Source organism: Furipterus horrens, unplaced genomic scaffold (assembly GCF_987537825.1).
Source record: "Furipterus horrens unplaced genomic scaffold, mFurHor1.1.pri manual_scaffold_2, whole genome shotgun sequence".
Taxonomy (NCBI): domain Eukaryota; kingdom Metazoa; phylum Chordata; class Mammalia; order Chiroptera; family Furipteridae; genus Furipterus; species Furipterus horrens.
Window position 1 is genome coordinate 103,903,741 of NW_028327172.1, and position 20,931 is coordinate 103,924,671.

The 20,931-nt window shown below is 35.2% G+C and overlaps 1 protein-coding gene across 1 annotated transcript in view; it reads left to right on the forward strand.

The window, feature by feature from the left end:
- The window catches only part of PTPN13 (protein tyrosine phosphatase non-receptor type 13), a 168,840-nt gene that overhangs the window by 102,664 nt on the left and 45,245 nt on the right, over positions 1–20,931 (forward strand). The window contains exons 20-27 of the mRNA XM_090266264.1: positions 3,884–3,973; positions 4,277–4,384; positions 4,546–4,677; positions 6,762–7,225; positions 8,222–8,353; positions 9,528–9,621; positions 13,767–13,852; positions 20,195–20,357. Coding sequence (XP_090122390.1) covers positions 3,884–3,973; positions 4,277–4,384; positions 4,546–4,677; positions 6,762–7,225; positions 8,222–8,353; positions 9,528–9,621; positions 13,767–13,852; positions 20,195–20,357 — 1,269 coding nt within the window. The remainder of the gene's footprint in view (positions 1–3,883; positions 3,974–4,276; positions 4,385–4,545; positions 4,678–6,761; positions 7,226–8,221; positions 8,354–9,527; positions 9,622–13,766; positions 13,853–20,194; positions 20,358–20,931) is intronic.

Below are 20,931 nucleotides of genomic sequence, written 5' to 3' on the forward strand. Positions count from 1 at the left end.
TTTATTTCTAAATTATGCACTTATTATATTTAGATATTTTCCAGGTACGTTATTGAGAATGACACTGATATTTATGTGATAATACAAAAGAAGTGGAAAAACACTCAGAGAAGTGGAAATTTCAAGTCGAGACTTTATTTTTTTTTTACTTTAAAATATTTGCAGAATTTGCTGGATCATACAGTGCATTAATGGGGAAAGAAAATTCTTTTAAGAATTTAAAGATAAGTACTCCTTGAATATTAATGTTTATTTCCGTATAGTAATTAACTCAAAAATGTCTTGGTACTTGAAACATCTAGCTACGTTCACTTTCAGAGATTCATAAATTCTATTTAGTCCTCGTTGAAGTCTAAAAATACCTCTAAATTTCATCGTCATGTATTATGTGCTCTCAGATACTTCCTGTTTCCTCCTTTTTAAACCAATGGAAAAGTATTTGAACACCTATGTGAATAGAATACAAAGATAAATAAAAACTTGCCATGTGCACAGAACTATCTAGTGACATGTAGTTGTACACCAACATTTTTCCTTCCTTCTGTCCTCACATTAATAAGTCCTTTTATATGGGGGTCGGGGGAGGGAGGACGTCACTTAAAAGGAGAGGGTTAGCAAAGCTTCTCTTTCCAAAAGAATAGTCAACCACGCCCTACCCAAGTCTTGTACTCTAGCCAAACTCATCTATGGCATTTCCCTAGAACTCTGCCTTCTTTCCATCTCAACTCTTGCTAATGCCTTACTTGTTGCTGTATAACCATCTCCATAATCCATTTAGTAAAATCCTACCTCATTTTCTTAGTCTCTATTTCTGGCAGGAAGAAGCCTCTCCTTTCTCATGAGTCTTACTCCTGCCTTAGCTATGCAGCTATTTCACTGACAGTCTTAACAACATTCTCTTTATCAGTCAGGCTAGCTCTTTGCTCATCTAGCAAAGATTTGGTCTGATTTGGCTCACATTTACTATGCTAGCGGCTTTCAATATACATTATATCATTTTATGTTCCCTAATTGCCTAGTGAGGGACTTTGACAAGAAAATTTTTCAGTAAACGTTTGAAGGATGAAAGAATAATTGAATAAATGAATGCTTAAGTCTCACTGGTGAATCCTTGAATATAGAGAGCTTAAGTTGTTGCCGCTTGTTAGGAAAGTAAATACGCAAAAATCCTGTAAATTTAGCGCACGTGCGTGTGTGTGTGTGTGTGCGCGTGTGTGTAATCCAATAATGTTTACCTATGGTATACCTTAACATACACACACTTACCAGCCAAATAAGCAATATAAATAACCAATCTTGTTACTGCGTGTGTTGAGAAAGAAAATGGCATTTTTATTCTTTGAATCGATATATTTGACTTTCTAGCAGATACTCCCAAGGAACATTAAGAATATTTATTAGTTTTATAATTAAAGGCAAAAACACTGTATAAAGTAAATGGACTTTGTCTTCATGATGGTGACAAAAGTTTACATTTAAATATCTAATGTGAGAATGACAGAAGCCATCCACAAAACATGAAAATGCCAAACCAAAAAAAATGAAAAATAGCTCACCATAAACACTTTAAAAGATAGATTTGAAGGGAAAAAAATTTAAAGTCAACATTTGCAATACATACTACAATGAGCTTACTATCCAAAGAGCTCTTACAAATCAAAGCCAAGAAAAAATTAGGGAAAAATAATTAATAGGCAATTAACAGAACTACAAAAAAACCATAAACATAGAAAATATGTTCAATCCCATTAATATAAAGTTAAAATGAAAACTAACAACAATCACTAATATATTTTTCACTTAATCAGATTTACAAAAACTAAAACAAACAAACAAACAAATAAATAAATAAATAAATACCTAATGTGACCTCACTTATTATTTTTATTTTATGGGTTGTGTTCTGCTATATTTTGTATTTGATTCTACCTGAAAATTAGAATTAATTGTCTATTTTAGGATAAAAGCATCTTGGATGTTTAGGTGGTAATACTAAGCTAGGCGTTAACTGACTTACAGAGTTGATACTTGTATGTATACCTAATATGTATATTAAGGCTTTTCACACCATTGTCCAGTGATCTGGGGGAGGGATTTTAATAAATTAGGAATACTGAGTTACTATTTATTCTTATTGATTATAACTAAGTTTATAACTGAATTTTGGTCAAAAGAGAAACAACAGAACAGAGACCTGTATACCACAGGGAGCTAGCAAACATGCACTAATACTTGGTCTTTAAGGGACAAGGTTAACTTACTTTATAAATGGTTGTTTTTGTTTTCTGAAATTAAAAGAATTCTTTCTAGAATATGAAGTATCACATATATGTCATTTAAGCATTGATGTATGTTGTAGAGTAAACTTGCTACTTGTTTTATAACACAATAGAATTTTAAATCTATGGATAAATCATATGTTGGCAGATAATTTCTAGTTTTTACAAAGCTCCAATATCTTTAAGAACTGTGATGAATTTGAAACTTTAGTTTACAAAAATATCTTTCTGCATGTGTTGAACTCATTTACCACCAATCCCACCACCTCGCACACAGAACAGTTTGAACTATCAAATTATAATTGACGTTAAGAAGGTATTAATTTGCTAGAGCTGCTGTAACAAGGCCCCATAAATTAGGTGGCTTAAACAGTAAATTTATTATCTCACAGTTCTGGAGGCTAGTAGTCTGAGGTCAAGGTGTTAGCAACATTTATTTCTTCTAAGGCCTCTCTCCTTGGCTTGTAGGTCTTTATTCTGTCTTCACATGTGTGCACACATTTGCACATGTCTGTATTCAAATTCCCTCCCATAAAGATGCAAATCATATTGGATTAAGGCCTGCCCTAAAGACTTAATTGTAACTTAATTGTCTCTTTAAAAACCTGTCTGCAAATATGGTCAAATTCTGAGGTGTTAGGCATTAAGGCTTCAACATATAAATTGGGGGGTGAGGGGGAGAAGGATCACAATTCAGCTCATAACAAGAAGAATGTGTGTGTGTGTGTGTGTGTGTGTGTGTGTGTGTGTGAGTCATTCAAATGATTGGATTGCTAACTAAACAAAAAACTGTTCATTATTAAAATGTCAAGTGACATTTGTTTAATTTAGGAGATGTTTGTGAATGATTAGTCTACTTAAAAAAAGCAAGTGGAAATAAAAAGTTAATTGTAGTATTTAGCATTTATCAAGTACTGACTACATTTTGCTGGGCAGCGATACTAGTTGTAATGTTGAACGAGTCATGAACTGTTATTCCTCATCCACAAAACATTGATCAAAAATCTCTTTACCTAATGAGATTGTTCCACAAATAAAATAAGACATAAAAAGTCCTTTGAGAATGTAAATGTGCTAGCCAAGTCATTATTGAGATTTTTAAAAATAAATCATTTCTTTTTATTGCTGTTTAACTCTAGAACTTACCATGAATATTTTACTCATCATAAATTAAAACGTCAACTACTTATTAGTAGGAATTTCTGAATATATTGAGCATTGTCAACTTCCAGAAGTCAACAGTGATACAACAGAAAGACATGGAGTCAGAAAACCTAGGCTTAAGATTCAGCTCTTGCTAGTACTAGCTGAGTTAAACCTGCTCAAATTATTTAACCTCTTGAGATTTATTTACTAATTTCTAACTGAAATATATTTATTTCACAGAGAATCATGTATAAGGAATAAATGTGATAACATAGTCATTTTGTAAACTACAAATCACTATCAAAACATGATGACGGCATTATATTATTTAAAATATAAAATTATAGTGAATGAGAAATCTGTTAATATAAGTTAACATTTAAATTGGAACGGGCATACAGTCTTAATGCCTGAGCACGTTATGTTTATTTTCTCTTAAAATTATACATTTTCAATAGATGGGCTACACAAAAGATGGAGCATAGTATCTTCACCAGAAAGGGAGATCACCTTGGTGAACCTGAAAAAAGACGCAACGTATGGCTTAGGTAAGTCACTATGAGATCCTTAAAGTCCACAGCATAGCATTGGCACTGAGGTACATCCTACTTCTTATCAGGACACTGGCTGCTCATTCACAACTCCTCACCCCACTTGCCCTGTCAGGAAATGTCAAAAATGAAATGCTTACAAGCAATAGTTTCACCAAATTTAACAGTTCCATCTCACATGTGTTACCTATTAATCACATTTGCTATGACAGTCTCCACACTTCCATGTGTCAAACAGGCTAATCATTGGTCATTAAAAGCGCCAGTATAAAGATCTTTCTTAAATGTGCTATTTCACAGGATTTCAAATTATTGGTGGGGAGAAGATGGGAAGACTGGATCTAGGTGTATTTATTAGTTCAATTACTCCTGGAGGACCAGCTGACTTGGATGGATGCTTAAAGCCAGGTACTTTTACATTTAGGTAATTTCCTGATTACTGATTGGCACACATTTGCACAAATATCAAAAGTAGAACTTGGGCAAAACAAAAATAATGGGAGGAGTGACATTTCTAATATTTAGAATGAATTTCTCTTTGTCATTGAAATACTGGATTATTTTTACAGGAGACCGTTTGATATCTGTAAATAGTGTAAGCTTAGAGGGGGTCAGCCACCATGCTGCAATTGAAATTTTGCAAAATGCACCTGAAGATGTGACACTTGTTATCTCTCAGCCAAAAGAAAAGATATCTAAAGGTAATATAAATGTTGCTAAACTGTCTTCTGTTTCATTTTCACAAGAACTTCAATACTTTGGCCCAATAAATCAGGCATAAGCTCATTATTTCCTTTCTGAAAATTGCAGACATATAGTTCTGATTGTTTTAATTTTATGGGTCACTATAACTTTGATTTATTACTTCTAAGATTTTCTATCACATTCCTCTTTAGTAATACAGTTGACCCTTGAACAATCCAGGGGTTAGGGGCACCAACCACCCACACAGTTTAAAATCCTTGTCTAACTTTTGACTCTCCAAAAACCTACGTTGTCTCCCCTTAGTGGACTGGTTCCAGAGCCCTCCATGGATACCAAAATCCAAGGATGCTCAAGTCCCCTTTATATTATGGCACATATCAATGTATACAGTTGGTCCTTCACATCCACAGACAACTCCCAACCATGGATCGAAATAGTACAGGTATTTATTGAAAAACATTTGTGTATAAGTGGGCCCATACACTTCAAACCTGTGCTGTTCAAGGGTCAACTGTATATGAATAAAAATGGATTTGCTGCGCAAAATTGATCCCACTTTAGTATTTAATAAATTCTCCTGAGTACTTCGTGTTTTCAATCAATTAAGCCAAATCAGAAATGAAATTCTTTATCATTGCCTATGGATTATAAAACAACAGATAGAACTATAATATCTATGAAGGCCTGTTCTGAACCAGATTGTATAAGGAAAGGATAACAACATAATAGAAATTTCAAAACAAGACCATATCATTTTGTCTCAATCCCTGCCATTGGCATGTTATGGGAGAAAAACGACTTGACAAAGATCAGATGGCTTAAATTTCAGCCATACGTGAGCCACTTATTAGCTGTATGACGTAAGTCCTCTTGAGCCACAGTAGTTTGTTTTTTTTTAAATAGGACACAATCTCAGGCTGGGCTTTTCTGGCCGGCACAGAGTTGTTGTGAGGATTAAGTGATAGGGCAGCATTTGTGGAAGAAGCTCACACTGCACGTGCAGTCCAGTCCAGTGCAATGCAGTGGGCAGTGGGAGGGGCTGCAGAGTCTAGGAACGTTTTCTGTCTCTACACGTAACACTATATACTTGGAGTAAATCACTTCAACTTGCTAAGCCCCCCTGTGCTCATATATAAAATGGTGAATATAAAATGCTTATCTTGTAGATTGTGAAAATTAAATAAGATAATGCATGTGAAGACTTAGTACATTGCCTGGTACATATTAAGCACTTAAGTGTGAGTTTTAGCTGTCCTTATTAACACTATTTTTTAAAAACATTAATGTGCTACATACATGTAAATTATTTTCATCCCAAAGATACTCAGACATTTATAAAATAATTCATAATATATTAGCTGAAGATCAAGTTTAGATACAGATGACTGGTTTCTTCTTTTATTCACTAAATATATATATATATATATATGTTGAGTGTGCATGTATATAATATGTACATATATAAATAATATTTTCAGCACTTATTACTGTGAACAAACACAACAGGTAAAAAAGCACCACCACTGCCCAAAAGAACTTTGTAATCTAATTGTAGTCTAAATCTTAAGCAAAGGAAGACAATTACAGTTGAAAATGTTGCAGCATATCTGAGTTTTAAACAACCAGTCCCCCAAAAAGAAGAACATTGGGGTTCATTATTCACCATTGTTTTTGGCAAAAAAAACCCCCATGAATTCAAAAGAAACTCATTTCCTCTCTGAATAAAGCTCTAAGATTCCCACTTTAATTTTGTTTCTGATAGTTGTTTTATAGAAAATCTATTCATTTGTTCAGCAAATATTTATTAAGTGCCTATGACCTATAAGACACAGAATCCTACCCTCGTGACACTTTACCAGGGGACACAATTGCTGGTCAACTAAAACTATGATAAGTGTTAAAGTCCAAGTTTATCAGAGAGTACTTAGCAGAGGAACCTAAAATGGAATAAGTAAGATGTGGTGTATGTGATATCCTGTGTAAAATCCTCCCAACAATCATCAAAGAACATTGTGCATGTGTGTAAGCACAGGCGTGTGTCACTAACCTGTTATTGTAATTGATGGATTTTGACTTTTAGTGCCTTCTACTCCTGTGCACATTGCCAATGGCATGAAAAATTACATGAAGAAACCTTCCTACATGCAAGACAGTGCTGTAGATTCTTCTGAAGATCACCGCTGGCCACGTGGTACCCTGAGGCACATCTCAGAGAGCTCTTTTGGGCTGCCTGTGGAGCTGCGGGAAGGAAGCCTGAGTTCTCAAGATTCCAGGACTGAGAGTGCCAGCTTGTCCCAGAGCCAGGTCAATGGTTTCTTTGCCAGCCACGTAGGTGACCGAACCTGGCAAGAATCCCTGCATGGCAGCCCTTCTCCTTCTGTGATATCCAAAGCTCCTGAGAAGAAGAAGACTTCTACTGACAGTAACCAAAGCAAAGCTAAAAAAACAGGCATTTCTGATGCAACTGATAACTCTGATCGTGGAGATTCAGACATGGATGAAGCTACTTACTCCAGTAGTCAGGATCATCAAACACCAAAAAAGGCATAGTTTAATTTGAATCTTTGTTTTGTTTTGTTTTGTTTCAATTTAACAAAACAGACAACATCAAATATATTACAGAGCAGAACAATCTGTTATGAACTACTTACATTATTCTGGAAAGGAGGAATGATTTATATATTATGCTACTAACTGCTACTGCATTTGATGCTAACTTTCAGAGAAATTAGCAGCTTTGAATACTAACTCTAAAATGGCTATTCTGGGAAACTTGGTACCTGATAAAACAGAGGAATTTAATAACAGATTATTATTGTGTTCTATGAGTTATTTATCTCTTGCATACTTCTGTTATAAGAGGATTTAATTCTGAAAATTATTCTTCCTAAATAGTTCATGGAATGGCCAGTTGACTTTATTATAGATAACCTAAATTCTTCTGAAGTTCTGATGTATAGCAATAAGAACAACATAGGAAATTGCTCATTTCCTAGAAATGATACAAATTTAAACTCACATTCACAAGCGAATTCAGAAAAGAACTGTAAGCCCTTTTTTTAACTGAAAAACCAACATTCTTCATAAGAGTGTTATATCATTATAAATGGGGCTTAATTGTTGTGCCTATGTTTATACTGAATTTGTAAACATAAGCAAACAGGAAGCCTACTCATCTTAAAATCTTCTAAGTTAAACGCTATTCTTAATATATATTGATTTTTTTTTTAAAGGAAATGGGACAAGCATTATGCAAAAGCCAGGTTTGACTGGGTTTTGGGCTTCCTCTGCCATGTCTAGCTGTTTGACCTGAAGCAAGCCCTTTAATCTTTAGCCCTCAATTTCCTCAACCATGAAATATGTAGGCATTGGATTAGATGATCTAGAAGGTCGCTTCCAGCCTTCATGATATTTGAATCCATTCTATCCCTTAATATCTTGTTTTTTTCTTAGTTTTTTCAAACATACATAGTGAATCTTCCAGTAGTAGTTCATTTTGAGTCTAACAAGAAATCCTTTTGTTTGTTTTTCTTTGTTAAGGAATCTTCCTCCTCAATGAATACATCCAACAAAATGAATTTTAAAACTTTTCCTTCATCACCTCCTAAACCTGGAGATATCTTTGAGGTTGAACTGACTAAAAATGATAACAGCTTGGGGATAAGTGTCACGGTACTGTTTGACAAGGTTTTCAAATGTTTTCTCTTCTCCATTTCCAGCAGCCTATTGTATTCCAATTTATTCAATTATTTTGCTTCAAAAAGCAAACTTGTCAAATACTTTCAAAATTAAAAATTGAACCACATCCTAAAAGTTTTTTAAAAACTTGAGTGTGCTAGTAGACACTTTTTACTGTGGCTTAAAAAAATTTGATGCTACCTTTCCCCCATAGATTTAATACTTGCTTAACCTGATGTAAGACTTCAAAAATAGAAAATTAACAAGTATGCTTTCTATACATTTGATAATTTCTTCATGAACATGGAAAAATACATTTTAATCTACATCATGAACAATTCAAGTCTAATGTATATGCCCTTTCTCTCCATAATATATCTTGATTTGTAAACAGGATTAGTATTTTAAAATTACAGGTTCCCAAGGAATATATATATTTTTAAGGTATTTAAAATATGAGCATAGGCTACTTGCTAAAATTACTTTAGAATTCTGTTAATTAATATACTATACCCAAAATGGTAACAGTATCATTTATGATATTTGAAGGCTATTGCTTATGAAAAGCAACTTAGAAACATTTAGAAATAGCACTATTAATATATCAATATCAAAAAGAAGGCTAATTTTCTAGCACTTAAAAAAAATTATAACTTTTCCTTTTGCCCTTAACTTCTTTAGAATTTTATTATCTTCTTATTGTGAAGAGAAATAAAACCTGTATGTCTGCATGAGGTGGAGAATCTATTCATTACCTCTCATCTGCACTATAAGAAAATTTTTCTACCAAAAATATGATTGGGAGTATATTATTCCATATACTATTTTTTCTGTTAGTTAAATTCTAACACTAATTTTACATAGATGGATTGTGCTTTCTGCTTGTTCATAATGCATGGTGTGGATTTACAAAGGAAAAATAATTCTTTATACAATCAAGATCTGGCATGTTATTTTCTGAATAAAGAGTTTTCCTAAAAAGTAACTGCTTTAACACTTGGAAAACTTAGCTAGAAATATTCCTGGGTATTGAAGTAATTGCATGTGCTGACATGCTGCAGCTGCTTTTGCTGATAAATTGAATGTTTTCTCATTCTCAGATTTGAAAAATGGGATATGAATCTTTTTGTATTTCAAAATGTTATTTTATTTGTCTTTTTCCACTTAGGGAGGTGTGAATACCAGTGTCAGACATGGTGGCATTTATGTGAAAGCTGTTATTCCCAAGGGAGCAGCAGAGTTGGATGGTAGAATTCACAAAGGTAGAGTATCTGTGCGTGTATGGGCATTATATATAGGACTATCACTTCAACAGTAAAGAAAAAATTAGTTGATAAAGACCTTCAAATTATTTGTAATATAAAATAAGTACATACACAATTATTTTCAGACTTCAGCATTAAAACACTACTTGATGTCACTCTTCTTTCTAGCTCATTCTCTAGTATCAGAAAGTAGACAGTGTTTTAATTCATGTTTTATACTTTCTAAGATGCACATTACCAAAGAATGGGGGTGGGATAGTGTTTTTATAAAAACACTGACATCTACATATCTAATAAGAAGTAAGTAGGTTAGTTCTCTCCAATTCCTCTACATTTGTAGTTCAATTTATCTTTTACCATGATTTAAATCGATTTTACAATATATACAATATCTTGTTCTAAAATGCATCTTAAGATTAGACTTCCAGGCATAGGTAAACACAGCTTGCCTCATTGCACAACCAAAGCAAAAATTATGTCTAGACTACAAAACAAATACCAGTCAGAATCATCAGAAAATCATGTTGTATGGAAATCCAACAGCCAAGAAATTAAAGAAGCCACATTGATCCAGACTGGAAGGAGGGGTTGAAACGCAGGCTGGTCTCACATCCACATATGGTGAATAAAAATCAGGAAAGATATGTTGAAAGCAAGGGATCCCAGCCCCGCACCAGACCACCCAGCCCAGTGTTCCAGTGCCAGGAAGATAAATCTCCGTTACTTCTGGCTGTGAAAACTAGTAGGGGATGGGATAGCAGGAGAAACTGAAGTTTTCAGGAGTTGTCTTAAAGCAGCAATCCCCAGTTGTTTTTTTTGCACCAGGGAACAGTTTCTTGAAAGACAATTTAACCAAGGACTTGGGCAGAGAAGGTGGGGAGGCATAGCTCTGGTGGTAATGCAAAGCTTCACCAGCTCACCTGCCAGTCACCTCTTGCTATGTGGCCTGGTTCCTAACAGGCCATGGGCTGTCAACATGTGTCATAAAGGGCCTGCAACAGACTTGGGACTTAAGCCGACTCAGTTTATCTCAGTTTCAGCTCCAGAGCACCAGCTGGAAGGGCAACAGTGGCATATAGGAAAGAATTGAAGTGTCTGACATCAGAGCCAGTGCCATAGACACCTTCCTCCTGGACAAAACACCAGAGGCCAGGCAGATGCATTGTCCCCACAAGGAACTACAGAGCAGCAATACTGGTTGCCCTGCCCTGGCAATTACCTAAGGCTCCACCCCATCTAGCTAACTGGTGTGCTTTTCTAAAGTAGGCCATGCTATTAGGACAGGGACTCAAAGCAGCTCTATCTAATACACAGAAACAAAAAGAAGCTGCCAAAATGAGGAGACAAAGAAATATGGCCCAAATGAAAGAACAGATCAAAAATCCAGAGAAAGAATGAAATGAAATGAAGATAAGCAGTCTATCATATGCAGAGTTCAAAACACTGGTTATAACAATGCTCAAGGAACTCATTGGGCATTTCAACAGCATAAAAAAAATCCAGACAGAAATGAAGGTTAAACTAAGTGAAATAAAGAAAATGTTATAGGGAACCAGCAGTGGAGTGGATGAAGCTGAGAATCAAATCAATTATTTGGAACATAAGGGGAAAAGTCATTCAATCAGAATAACAAGAAGAAAAAAGAACCCCCCCCAAAATGAGGATAGGCTAAGGAGCATCTGCTACAACTTTAAGAGGTCCAACATTTTCATCATAGGGGTGCCAGATGAAGAAAAGAGCCAGATATTGGAAATCTATTTGAAAAAATAATGAAAGAAAACTTCCCTAACTTGGCAAAGAAAATAGACATACAAGTCCAGGAAGCATAGAGAGTCCCAAACAAAATAGACACAAAGAGGACCACATCAAGACACATCATAATTAAAATGCCAAAAGTTCAAGATAAAGAGAAAAATCTTAAAAGCAGAGAATTACCGACAAAGGAGTTCCCATAAGACTATCAGCTCATTTCTCAAATGAAACTTTGCAGGCAAGAAGCGACTAGCAAGAAATATTCAAAGTGATGAAAAGCAAGGACCTACAACCAAGACTATTCTATCCAGCAAAGCTAACATTTAGAATGGGAGGGGAGATAAAGTGCTTCCCAGACAAGGTAAAGCCCTTATTATATGAAATGTTAAAGGAACTTACTTAAGAAAATGAAGATCAAAACTATGAACATTAAAATGGCAATAAATTCACAACTCTCACCAGTTGAATCCAAATACCAAACTAAGCAAATAAGCAGAACAGAAACAGAATCATAGATATGGAGATCATTCGGAGGGTTATCATTTGGGAGGAGGAAGGGGGTGAATTAGGGAAAAGGTGCCAGGATTAAGAAGTACAAATTGCCAGAAATAAACCCAGGACTATATGGTCAACTAATATTTAACAAAGGGGGAAGGAGCATAAAATGGAGTGAGAAGAGCCTCTTGAACAAATGGTGCTGGGGGAACTGGACAGGAATGTGCAAAAAAATGAAACTAGACCACCAACTTACACCACACACCAGAATAAACTCAAGATGGATCAAAGACTTAAATGTAAGCTGTGACACCATAAAAGTCCTAGAGGAAAACATAGGAAATTTTCAGATATCCCATGTAGCAATATTTTCACTGATATATCTCCTAAAGCAAGAAAATGAAAAAGTAAACAAATGGGACTATATCAAACTAAAGAGTTTCTGCTCAGCAAAAGAAAACATTAGCAAGATGAAAAAGAAACCAACCATATGGGAAAACATATTCGCCAATGATATCTCAGACAAGGGATTGATCTCCAAAATATATAAAGAACTTGCACATCTCAACATCAAGAAAACAGACAGCCCAATTAAAAAATGGGCAAAGGACCTGAACAAGCACTTCTCCAAGGAGGATACACAGACGGTCCATAGACACATGAAAGAATGCTCAATATCACTAGCCATCACAGAGATACAAATAAAAACCACAATGAGGTACCACTTTACACCAGTCAGAATGGCCATCATCAACAAATCAACAAACAAGTGCTGGCGAGGATGTGGAGAAACGGGAACCCTACTGCACTGTTAGCGGGAATGCAGACTGGTGCAGCCACTATGGAAAACAGTATGGAATTTCCTCAAAACACTAAAAATGGAACTGCCTTTTGAACCAGTGATATCACTGCTAGGATTATACCCGAAAAATCCTAAAACTGTAATTCAAAAGAACTTATGCACCCCTATGTTCATAGCAGCACTGTTTACAATCGCTAAGTGCTGGAATCAGCCTAAGTGTCCATCTGTAGATGAGTGGATCAAAAAACAGTGGTACCTCTACACAATGGAATACTATGTAGCAGAAAGAAAGAAGGAACTCCTGCCATTTGTGACAACATGGATGGAACTAGAGAGAATTGTGCTTAGTGAAATAAGCCAGGCAAAGAAAGAAAAATACCATATGATATCACCTAATACAGGAGACTAAGGAACAACACAAACAAATGAACTAAATAGGCAAAGACTAGAATAGTAGTCAGTAGGGGGGAGGGGGGAGGGAGAGAAGGGGGAGAAGAAAGGGAAGGGTTTAGTCAAAGAACCCGTATAAATGACTCATGGACATGGACAATGCAGGGGATATGATTGAGGGAGAAGGGGTGGGCTGGGTGGGGGGAGAGCAATGGGGGAAAATGGGACAACTGTAATTGGAAAAATAATTAACTTTTTGTCAAATAATTTTTTTTTTTTTTACAAAGAAGTACAAATTACGAGACACAGTAGAGTGGGAGCTGTTAAGAAGAGTATAGGAAAGGGTGAAGCCAAAGAACTTATATGCATGACCCATGGGCATGAACTACAGGGTGGATTTGCTAGAAGGAATGCGGGATACTGGGTGGAGAGGTGCAAAGGGGGGAAAATTGGAAGAACTGTAATAGCATTATCAATAAAATGTATTTTTAAGATAAATACAAGAATTTTACAAAAAAAATAAAATAAAATGTACCTAAGATTAGTCATAGAATTGAGAAATTAAAGAAACAGTGAGACAATTTTATCCCAAATTTGTCTAATTCTCTCCTCAACAAATTAATACAAAATAAGACCACAGGGTATTAAGAACATGATTACATTTTCTGATTTGCTTTATTCAAAATGACTACCTAATTTATAGGTGATCGTGTCCTAGCTGTCAATGGAGTTAGTCTGGAAGGAGCTACTCATAAGCAAGCTGTGGAAACACTGAGAAATACTGGACAGGTAATAGATCATTATACCAAATTTTTAAGATACCTTAGAAGAACATAATAATATGTGAGATCTCCAAATTTATTAGTCAAGAAACCAAGCCTGATATATACAAACATCCTAGTATTCTTTTTTCTAAATTTAAAAGCAAGTACTATGACAAGAGGTTTTGTTTGTTTGTTTGTTTGTTTGTTTGTTTGTTTTTTACCTGGAGAAACTGGCTTTCTCTCTCATGTTCAGCCCTAATATTACCAGGGATTTGAGAGAAAGAATGGTGGAGATTGCTTTTTTTCTTTTTCATCAGCATCTACAAATATCTACTGATTATAATTCTAGTCATCCTTTATCCCAAAGGCTAAATTCATTTTGCTCAATTACATTTTGAGTCAGAGTTTATCAGATTATGATGGTCTATATACTGTAGTACAGTGGTGATTTTATTCTAATACCTAAGTTTTCTATAATGTTATTTTATAATAGTTTCTTTTTAAATTTTTTTATTTAATCATTACTGTATTTTTTCCATTACCATTTATTCCACTTATATCCCCCCACCCCCCAGTAATCACCTCACTGTTGTCCATGTCCCTGAGTTCTTTTTCCTTTTTGCTCAATCTCTTCATCCCCTAACCTCCACCACCACCCACAGCTGTCAGCCTACTCTCCATCTAGGAGTCTATTCTCACTTTCCTTGTTAGTTCAGTTTGTTCTTTAGATTCCACAGATGTGTGAAATCATATGGTATTTGTCTTTCCCTGACTGACTTATTTCACTTAGTGTAATGTTCTCCAGGTCCATCCATATTGTCGCAAAGGGTAAAATTTTCTTCTTTTTTATGGCCAAGTAGAATTCCATTGTGTAAATGTCCCATAGTTGTTTTATCCACTCATTTCTGATGGACACTTGGGCTGCTCCCATATCTTGGCAATTGTAAATAATTCTGCAATGAACATGGTGCTTATGTTCTTTCAAATTAAGGTTTGGGGTTCCTTTGGATATATTCCCCGAAGTGGGATTGCTGGGTCCAAAGGCAGATCCATTTTTAATTTTTTGAGATATCTCCACACTGCTTTCCACAGTGGCTGCACCAGTCAGCATTCCCACCAGTAGTGCAAAAGGATTCCCCTTTCTCTACATCCTCACCAGCACTTGTTTGTTGATTTATTGATGATAGCTTTTCTGACAGGTATGAGATGGTATCTCATTGTGGTTTTAATTTGCCTTTCTCTGGTGATTAGTGATGTTGAGCATCTTTTCATATGTCTATTGGCCATCTGTATGTCCTCTTTGGAGAAGTGTCTATGCAGGACCTTTGCCCGTTTTTTTAAAATTGGGTTGTTTGTTCCTTTTTGTTGTTGGGTTTTGTAAATTTTGGATATTAACCCCTTATTAGATGTATCGGTGGATAGTCTCCCATTCTGAGGGTTGTCTTTTTATTTTGTTGATGGTTTCCTTTGCTGTGCAAAAACTTTTTGATTTGATGTAGTCCCATTTGTTTATTTTTTTTCTTTTTTGTTTCCCTTGCCTGGGGAGTTATATCCAATAAAAACTCGCTGTAAACAATGCCCAAGGTTTTGCAGTCTATGTTTTCTTCTAGGATTTTTATGGTTTCAGTTCTAACATTTAAGTCTTTGATCCATTTTGAATTTATTCTTGTGTGTGGTGTAAGAAGGTGGTCTAGTTTCATTTTTCTGCATGTCATCTGTCCAATTTTCTCAACACCATTTATTGAATAAATTATCTTTAGCCCATTATATGTGCTTGCTTCCTCTGTTGACTATTTATTGACTATAAAGGTGTGGGTTTATTTCTGGTCTCTCTATTCTGTTTTATTGATCAATGTGTCTGTTTTTATGCCAGTACTAGGCAGTTTTAATTACTGTGGCCTTGTGGTATATTTTAATATTAGGTAGCGTGATTCCTCCAACTTCGTTCTTCTTTCTAAGAATCGCTGTTGCTATGCAGGGCCTTTTGTGGTTCCATGTAAATTTTCAAAATATTTGTTCTACTTCTGTGAAATATGTCATTGGAATCTTGATAGGAATTGCGTTAAATCTGTAGATTGCTTTGGGTAGTTTGGATATTTTAATGATGTTGATTCTTCCTATCAATGAACATGGTTTGAGCTTCCACTTATTTGTATCTTCTTCAGTTTCTTTCATCAGTGTCTTATAATTTCCCATGTATAGGTCTTTTAAATCCTTGGTTATGTTTATTCCTAGGTACTTTATTCTTTTTGAAGCAACTGTGAATGGGATTATTTTCTTAATTTCCCTTTCTTTTAGTTCATTATTAGCATATAAGAATGAAACTGATTTCTGGAATTTAATGTTGTATCCTGCTACTCTGCTGAATTTATTTATCATTTCTTGTAGTTTCTCGGTGGAATCTTTGGAGTTCTCTATGTACAGTATCATGTCATCTGCAAATAAAGACAGTTTTACATCCTCCTTTCCAATTTGGATCCCTTTTATTTCTTCTTTTTTTCTGATTGCTGTGGCTAGGACTTGCAGTACTATGTTAAATAAGAGAGGTGAAAGTGAACATCCCTGTCTTGTTCTCGATCTTAAGGGGAAACCTTGTAGTTTTTGCTCATTAAATATGATGCTGGCAGTGGGTTTGTCATATATGGTCTTTATTATATTTAGGTATGTTCCTGCTATTCTCACTTTGCTGAGAGTTTTTATCCTAAAAATGTGCTGGATTTTATCAAATGCTTTTTCTGCATCTATCCTTCATTTTGTTCATGTGATACATCATTTTATTGATTTGTGAATGCTGTACCACTTTGCATTCCTGGAATAAATACTTGATCATGGTGTTGATCTTTTTGATGCATTGCTGTATTCAGTTTGCTAATATTTTTGTTGATGATTTTAGCATCTATGTCCATCAGGGATATTGGACTATAATTTTCTTTCTTTGTAGTATTTTTATTTGGTTTTGGGGTTAGGATAATGCTGGCTTCATAAAATGAGTTTGGGAGCTTTTCCTCCTCTTGAATTTTATGAAATACTTTGAGAAAGAAGGTTGTTAGTACTTCTCAGAATGATTGGTAAAATTCACTTGTGAAGCCATCTGGTCCAGGACTTCTGTTTGTTGGGATATTTTGGATTACCGCTTTAATTTCATTAGGTTTAATCTGTGTATTCAGATTCTCTGATTCTTCCTGATTTATTTTTGGAGGATTGTATGTTTCTAGGAGTTTATCCATTTTGTTTATGTTGTCCAGTTTGTGGGTATATAATTTATTGCAATATTTTCTTACAATCCTTATATTTCTTTGGAGTCAGTTGTTATTTCTCCTCTTCCATTCCTGATTTTATTTGTTTGGGTCCTTTCTCTTATTTTCTTGATGAGTCTGGTTAAGGGTTTGTCAATCTTATTTTTTAAAAGAACCAACTCTTGGATTCATTAATATTTTGTATCATTCTTTTAGACTCTATTTTGTTTATTTCTGCTCTGATCTCTATTATTTCCTTCATTCTACACACTTTGGGCTTTTTTTGTTGTTGTCTTTTAAGTTCCTTTAAGTGTGAAGCTAGATTGTTTATTTGAGCTTTTTCTTGTGTTTTGAGATAGGCCTGTAAAGCTAAGAATTTTCCTTTTAGTATTGCTTTGCCGGAGTCCAGCAGATTTGGGGTTGTTGTGTCCAATTTTCATTTGTTTCAAGGTATCTTTTGATCTCTTCCTTGATCTTGTTGTTGACCCATTCATTGTTTAATTACATACTATTTAGCTTTCCTGCCTTTGCTTGTTTTTCAGTGTTCTTGTGATTGATGTCCAGTTTCATAGCATTGTGGTCAGAGAAGATGCTTTATATGATTTTAATCTTTTTAAATTTATTGAGAGTTGTTTTGCATCCTAACATGTGGTCTATCCTAGAAAACGTTCTATGTGCACTTGAAAAGTATGTATATTCTGCTGCTTTGTGGTGAAAAGCTCTGAAAATATCAATTAAATCCATATGATCAAGTGTGTCATATATTGCCACTATCTCCTTATTGATTTTTCTGCCTGGAAGATCTATTCATTGAAGTCAGTACGGTGTATTTCTGTCTGCTCTTCCTTTATGTCCATCAAGATTTGCTTTACATATTTAGGTGCTCCTATGTTGGGTGCATAAATATTCATAGAGTTATATTCTCTTGTGGGATTATTCCCTTTATCATTATGTAGTGTCCTTCTTTGTCTCTTACTATAGTGTTGGTTTTAAAGTCTTATTTTGTTGGATATAAAGCTAAGATAGCTTTTTTTCTTTTCCATTTGCATGAAATACCTTTTTCCCACCCTTTACTTTTAGTCTATGTGTATATTTCAATCTGAGATTAGTCTCTTTGAGGCAGCATATATATGGGTCTTGTTTTCTTATCTATTCAACTACCCTGTATCTTTTGGTCAGAGTATTTAAGCCATTTACATTTAAGGTGATTATTGATAGATACATATGTATTGCCATTTTATTGTTAGACTGTTTTTTTCTTTTTTTTTCCTTTCTCTTTTTCTTCTTCAAGCAAGCCCTTTAACATTTGGTGCACTACTGGTTTGGTGTTAACAAACTCCTTTAGCTTTTTCTTTTCTGGGAAGCTCTGTATTTCTCCTTTCATTTTAAATGATAGCCTTGCTGTGTAAAGACCTGGTTGTAAGTCCTTGCTTTTCATCACCTTAATATTTCAAGCCACTCCCTCTGGCCTGAAATGTTTCTGTTGAGAAATCAGATGCCAGTCTAATTGGTGCCCCCTTATAGGTTACTACCTGCTTTTTTGTGGCCTTTAAGGTTTTCTCTTTGTCTTTAAGCCTTGTCATTTTAATTAGGATGTGTCTCAGTGTAGGCCTCTTTGAGTCTAACTTGTTTGGGAACTCTGAGCTTCCTGAACTTGTGTATCTTTTTCCTTCACCAGATTAGGGAAGATTTCCATAATTATTTCTTCAAATAGATTCTCGATCCCTTGCTCACTGTCTTCTCCTTCTGGAATTCCCATGATATGAATGTTATTATGCTTCACATTTTCCAAAATATTTCTTGAGCTCCCCTCATTTAAAAAATTTTTTTCTTTTAGCTGCTCTTCCTGTGTTTTTTTCTACCTTGTCTTCTGAAACACTGATTTGATCCTCTGCTTCATCTAACCTTCTGTTTATTCCTTGCAGTATATTATTTATTTCAGATATTGCATTATTTATTTCTGACTTGTCCTTTTTTATGGTTTTTATGTCTTTTTTCATGCTGTTGCATATCCTTATAATCATTACTCTAAATTAGCTGATAAATTACTTGTCTCATTTCATCTAGTTTTTCTGGAGAATTCTCTTGTTTTTTCATTGGGAGGTCTGTTTCTTTATCTTCCCATTTTGGCTGCTTCTTTGTATTTTCTGCCTTAGATGTTAAACTAATCGACCATGAAGCTGATAAATTTTTAATCTAATCAAGCTGTAATCAGTTTAAGTGGCACAGAGTAGGGCAGAGTAATTCCTGGGTATAGGGCTATTGCTTCCCCTCAGGCTGATTGATCCCACTTGGAGGGGAGTATTTTGCCTGAGAAAGATGGCTTCTGCAATGCAGGAAATGACTCAGCACAGAGATCCTGATAGCTATTCTTTCAGTTCTTTCCCCAAAGCCCTCAGCCCCAGACTCTCCTCAAACATCTCTAGTCCACTCTGCCCTCCCTCCTTCTGAGCCCAGGGTAAGTGGCTGCAAACGAAATCTTCTGCATTGGCCCTTTAAGAGGATGTCTGTGTCTCTAGCCATTTTTCCCTGCTGGACAGAAACCCTGCTGCTTTTCATAGCTTGGGGTTCCTTTCCAACTCTGTTGCTGTAGGCCGTGGAGTCCATTTGGTGTTTAGACTCCCGCACTTCTCAGGGGGAACCCCCAAGCTGCTGAAATATCCCCCCAGAACTTCAGCTGTCACCTGTGGGAGCCCAGCCAGCCCTCTCACATCTCCTCCACACTTCTTACCAGTCATGTTGTGGTGAAGTGGTCCTTCTGTCAGTTATAAGGCTTCTCTCCGGCTAGTGTTCAGTTGGTTATTCAGGATGATTTCGCTACAATTTAGTTGTAATTACAGATTGGTTCTGGGAGGAAGTTAGTGTAGTTTCCACTTACTCCTCTGTCATCTTGGATTTCTATAATTTTTTTCTTTTTAATCACTTATCTTTTTATACATAGAATAATAAAAACTTGATTTTGAAATTTTTACTTCCTTTCTTTGTCCCTCTTTTTTTTTTCTACCTATATTGTGGTAGACCAGGTTTTCACTTACAATAATTTTATACCATCGTTATACAAAGTCTTGAAAACTTACCTACTTTCTTATAATGCTTTTTAGTTTTAATGAAGTGCTTTTTCATTTGTCCAGTTGGTCCATCTGTTGTTAGAAAAGGGACAGTCTCCAGCATCCAAAGAACATGTCCCTATAACCCCACAGTGCATCCTTCCAGATCCAGATGGCCAAGGGCAAGTCCCAGAAAAAAAGATGAAGAAAATGACTCCTGTCAAAGATTACAGCTTTGTTACTGAAGGTCAGGCCTTGGGACACTGTTGTCTCAGCTTTCTCTTATTCTTGGCTTATTTAAAATTTGAGTTTTGCGTGTTAGATCATAATGCATGCCTTAACTTATTCTTGTCAAGTGTAAATAATCTAATGCAGCACTACGCTGAATTTTTTTAAAAGACATTCACAGCTTTTAGAGTCTGAAAGACTTTGGATAATGAAGTCATGTCTGAAACATGTTATGTTTGTAAGGGAAAAATAAGAAAATATACAAGTAATTGCTGAAAATGATTTTAAACACATTGAAATCTTGACTCTTACATTTTCTATAGTTCCATTTAACTTTATGGACTTGTCAAGCTAACCCTGAGCAGAAATTCACCTAACTGATCCCAGATACTGGTCTTTCTTACAAACTTTGACAGCCTTTGGACATACCACTAATTGGTAGTAAAATAAGAATATTAACAATGATATAGTAGAGAGATTTTCCTAAGTTCAAATGTGTTCATAATATACAAGTTTCCATTAGTCTCAGATTCCATTTATCCTCCTTTTCAGGGACATAAATATCATTTACTTTATAAATAATGGTAGTGATA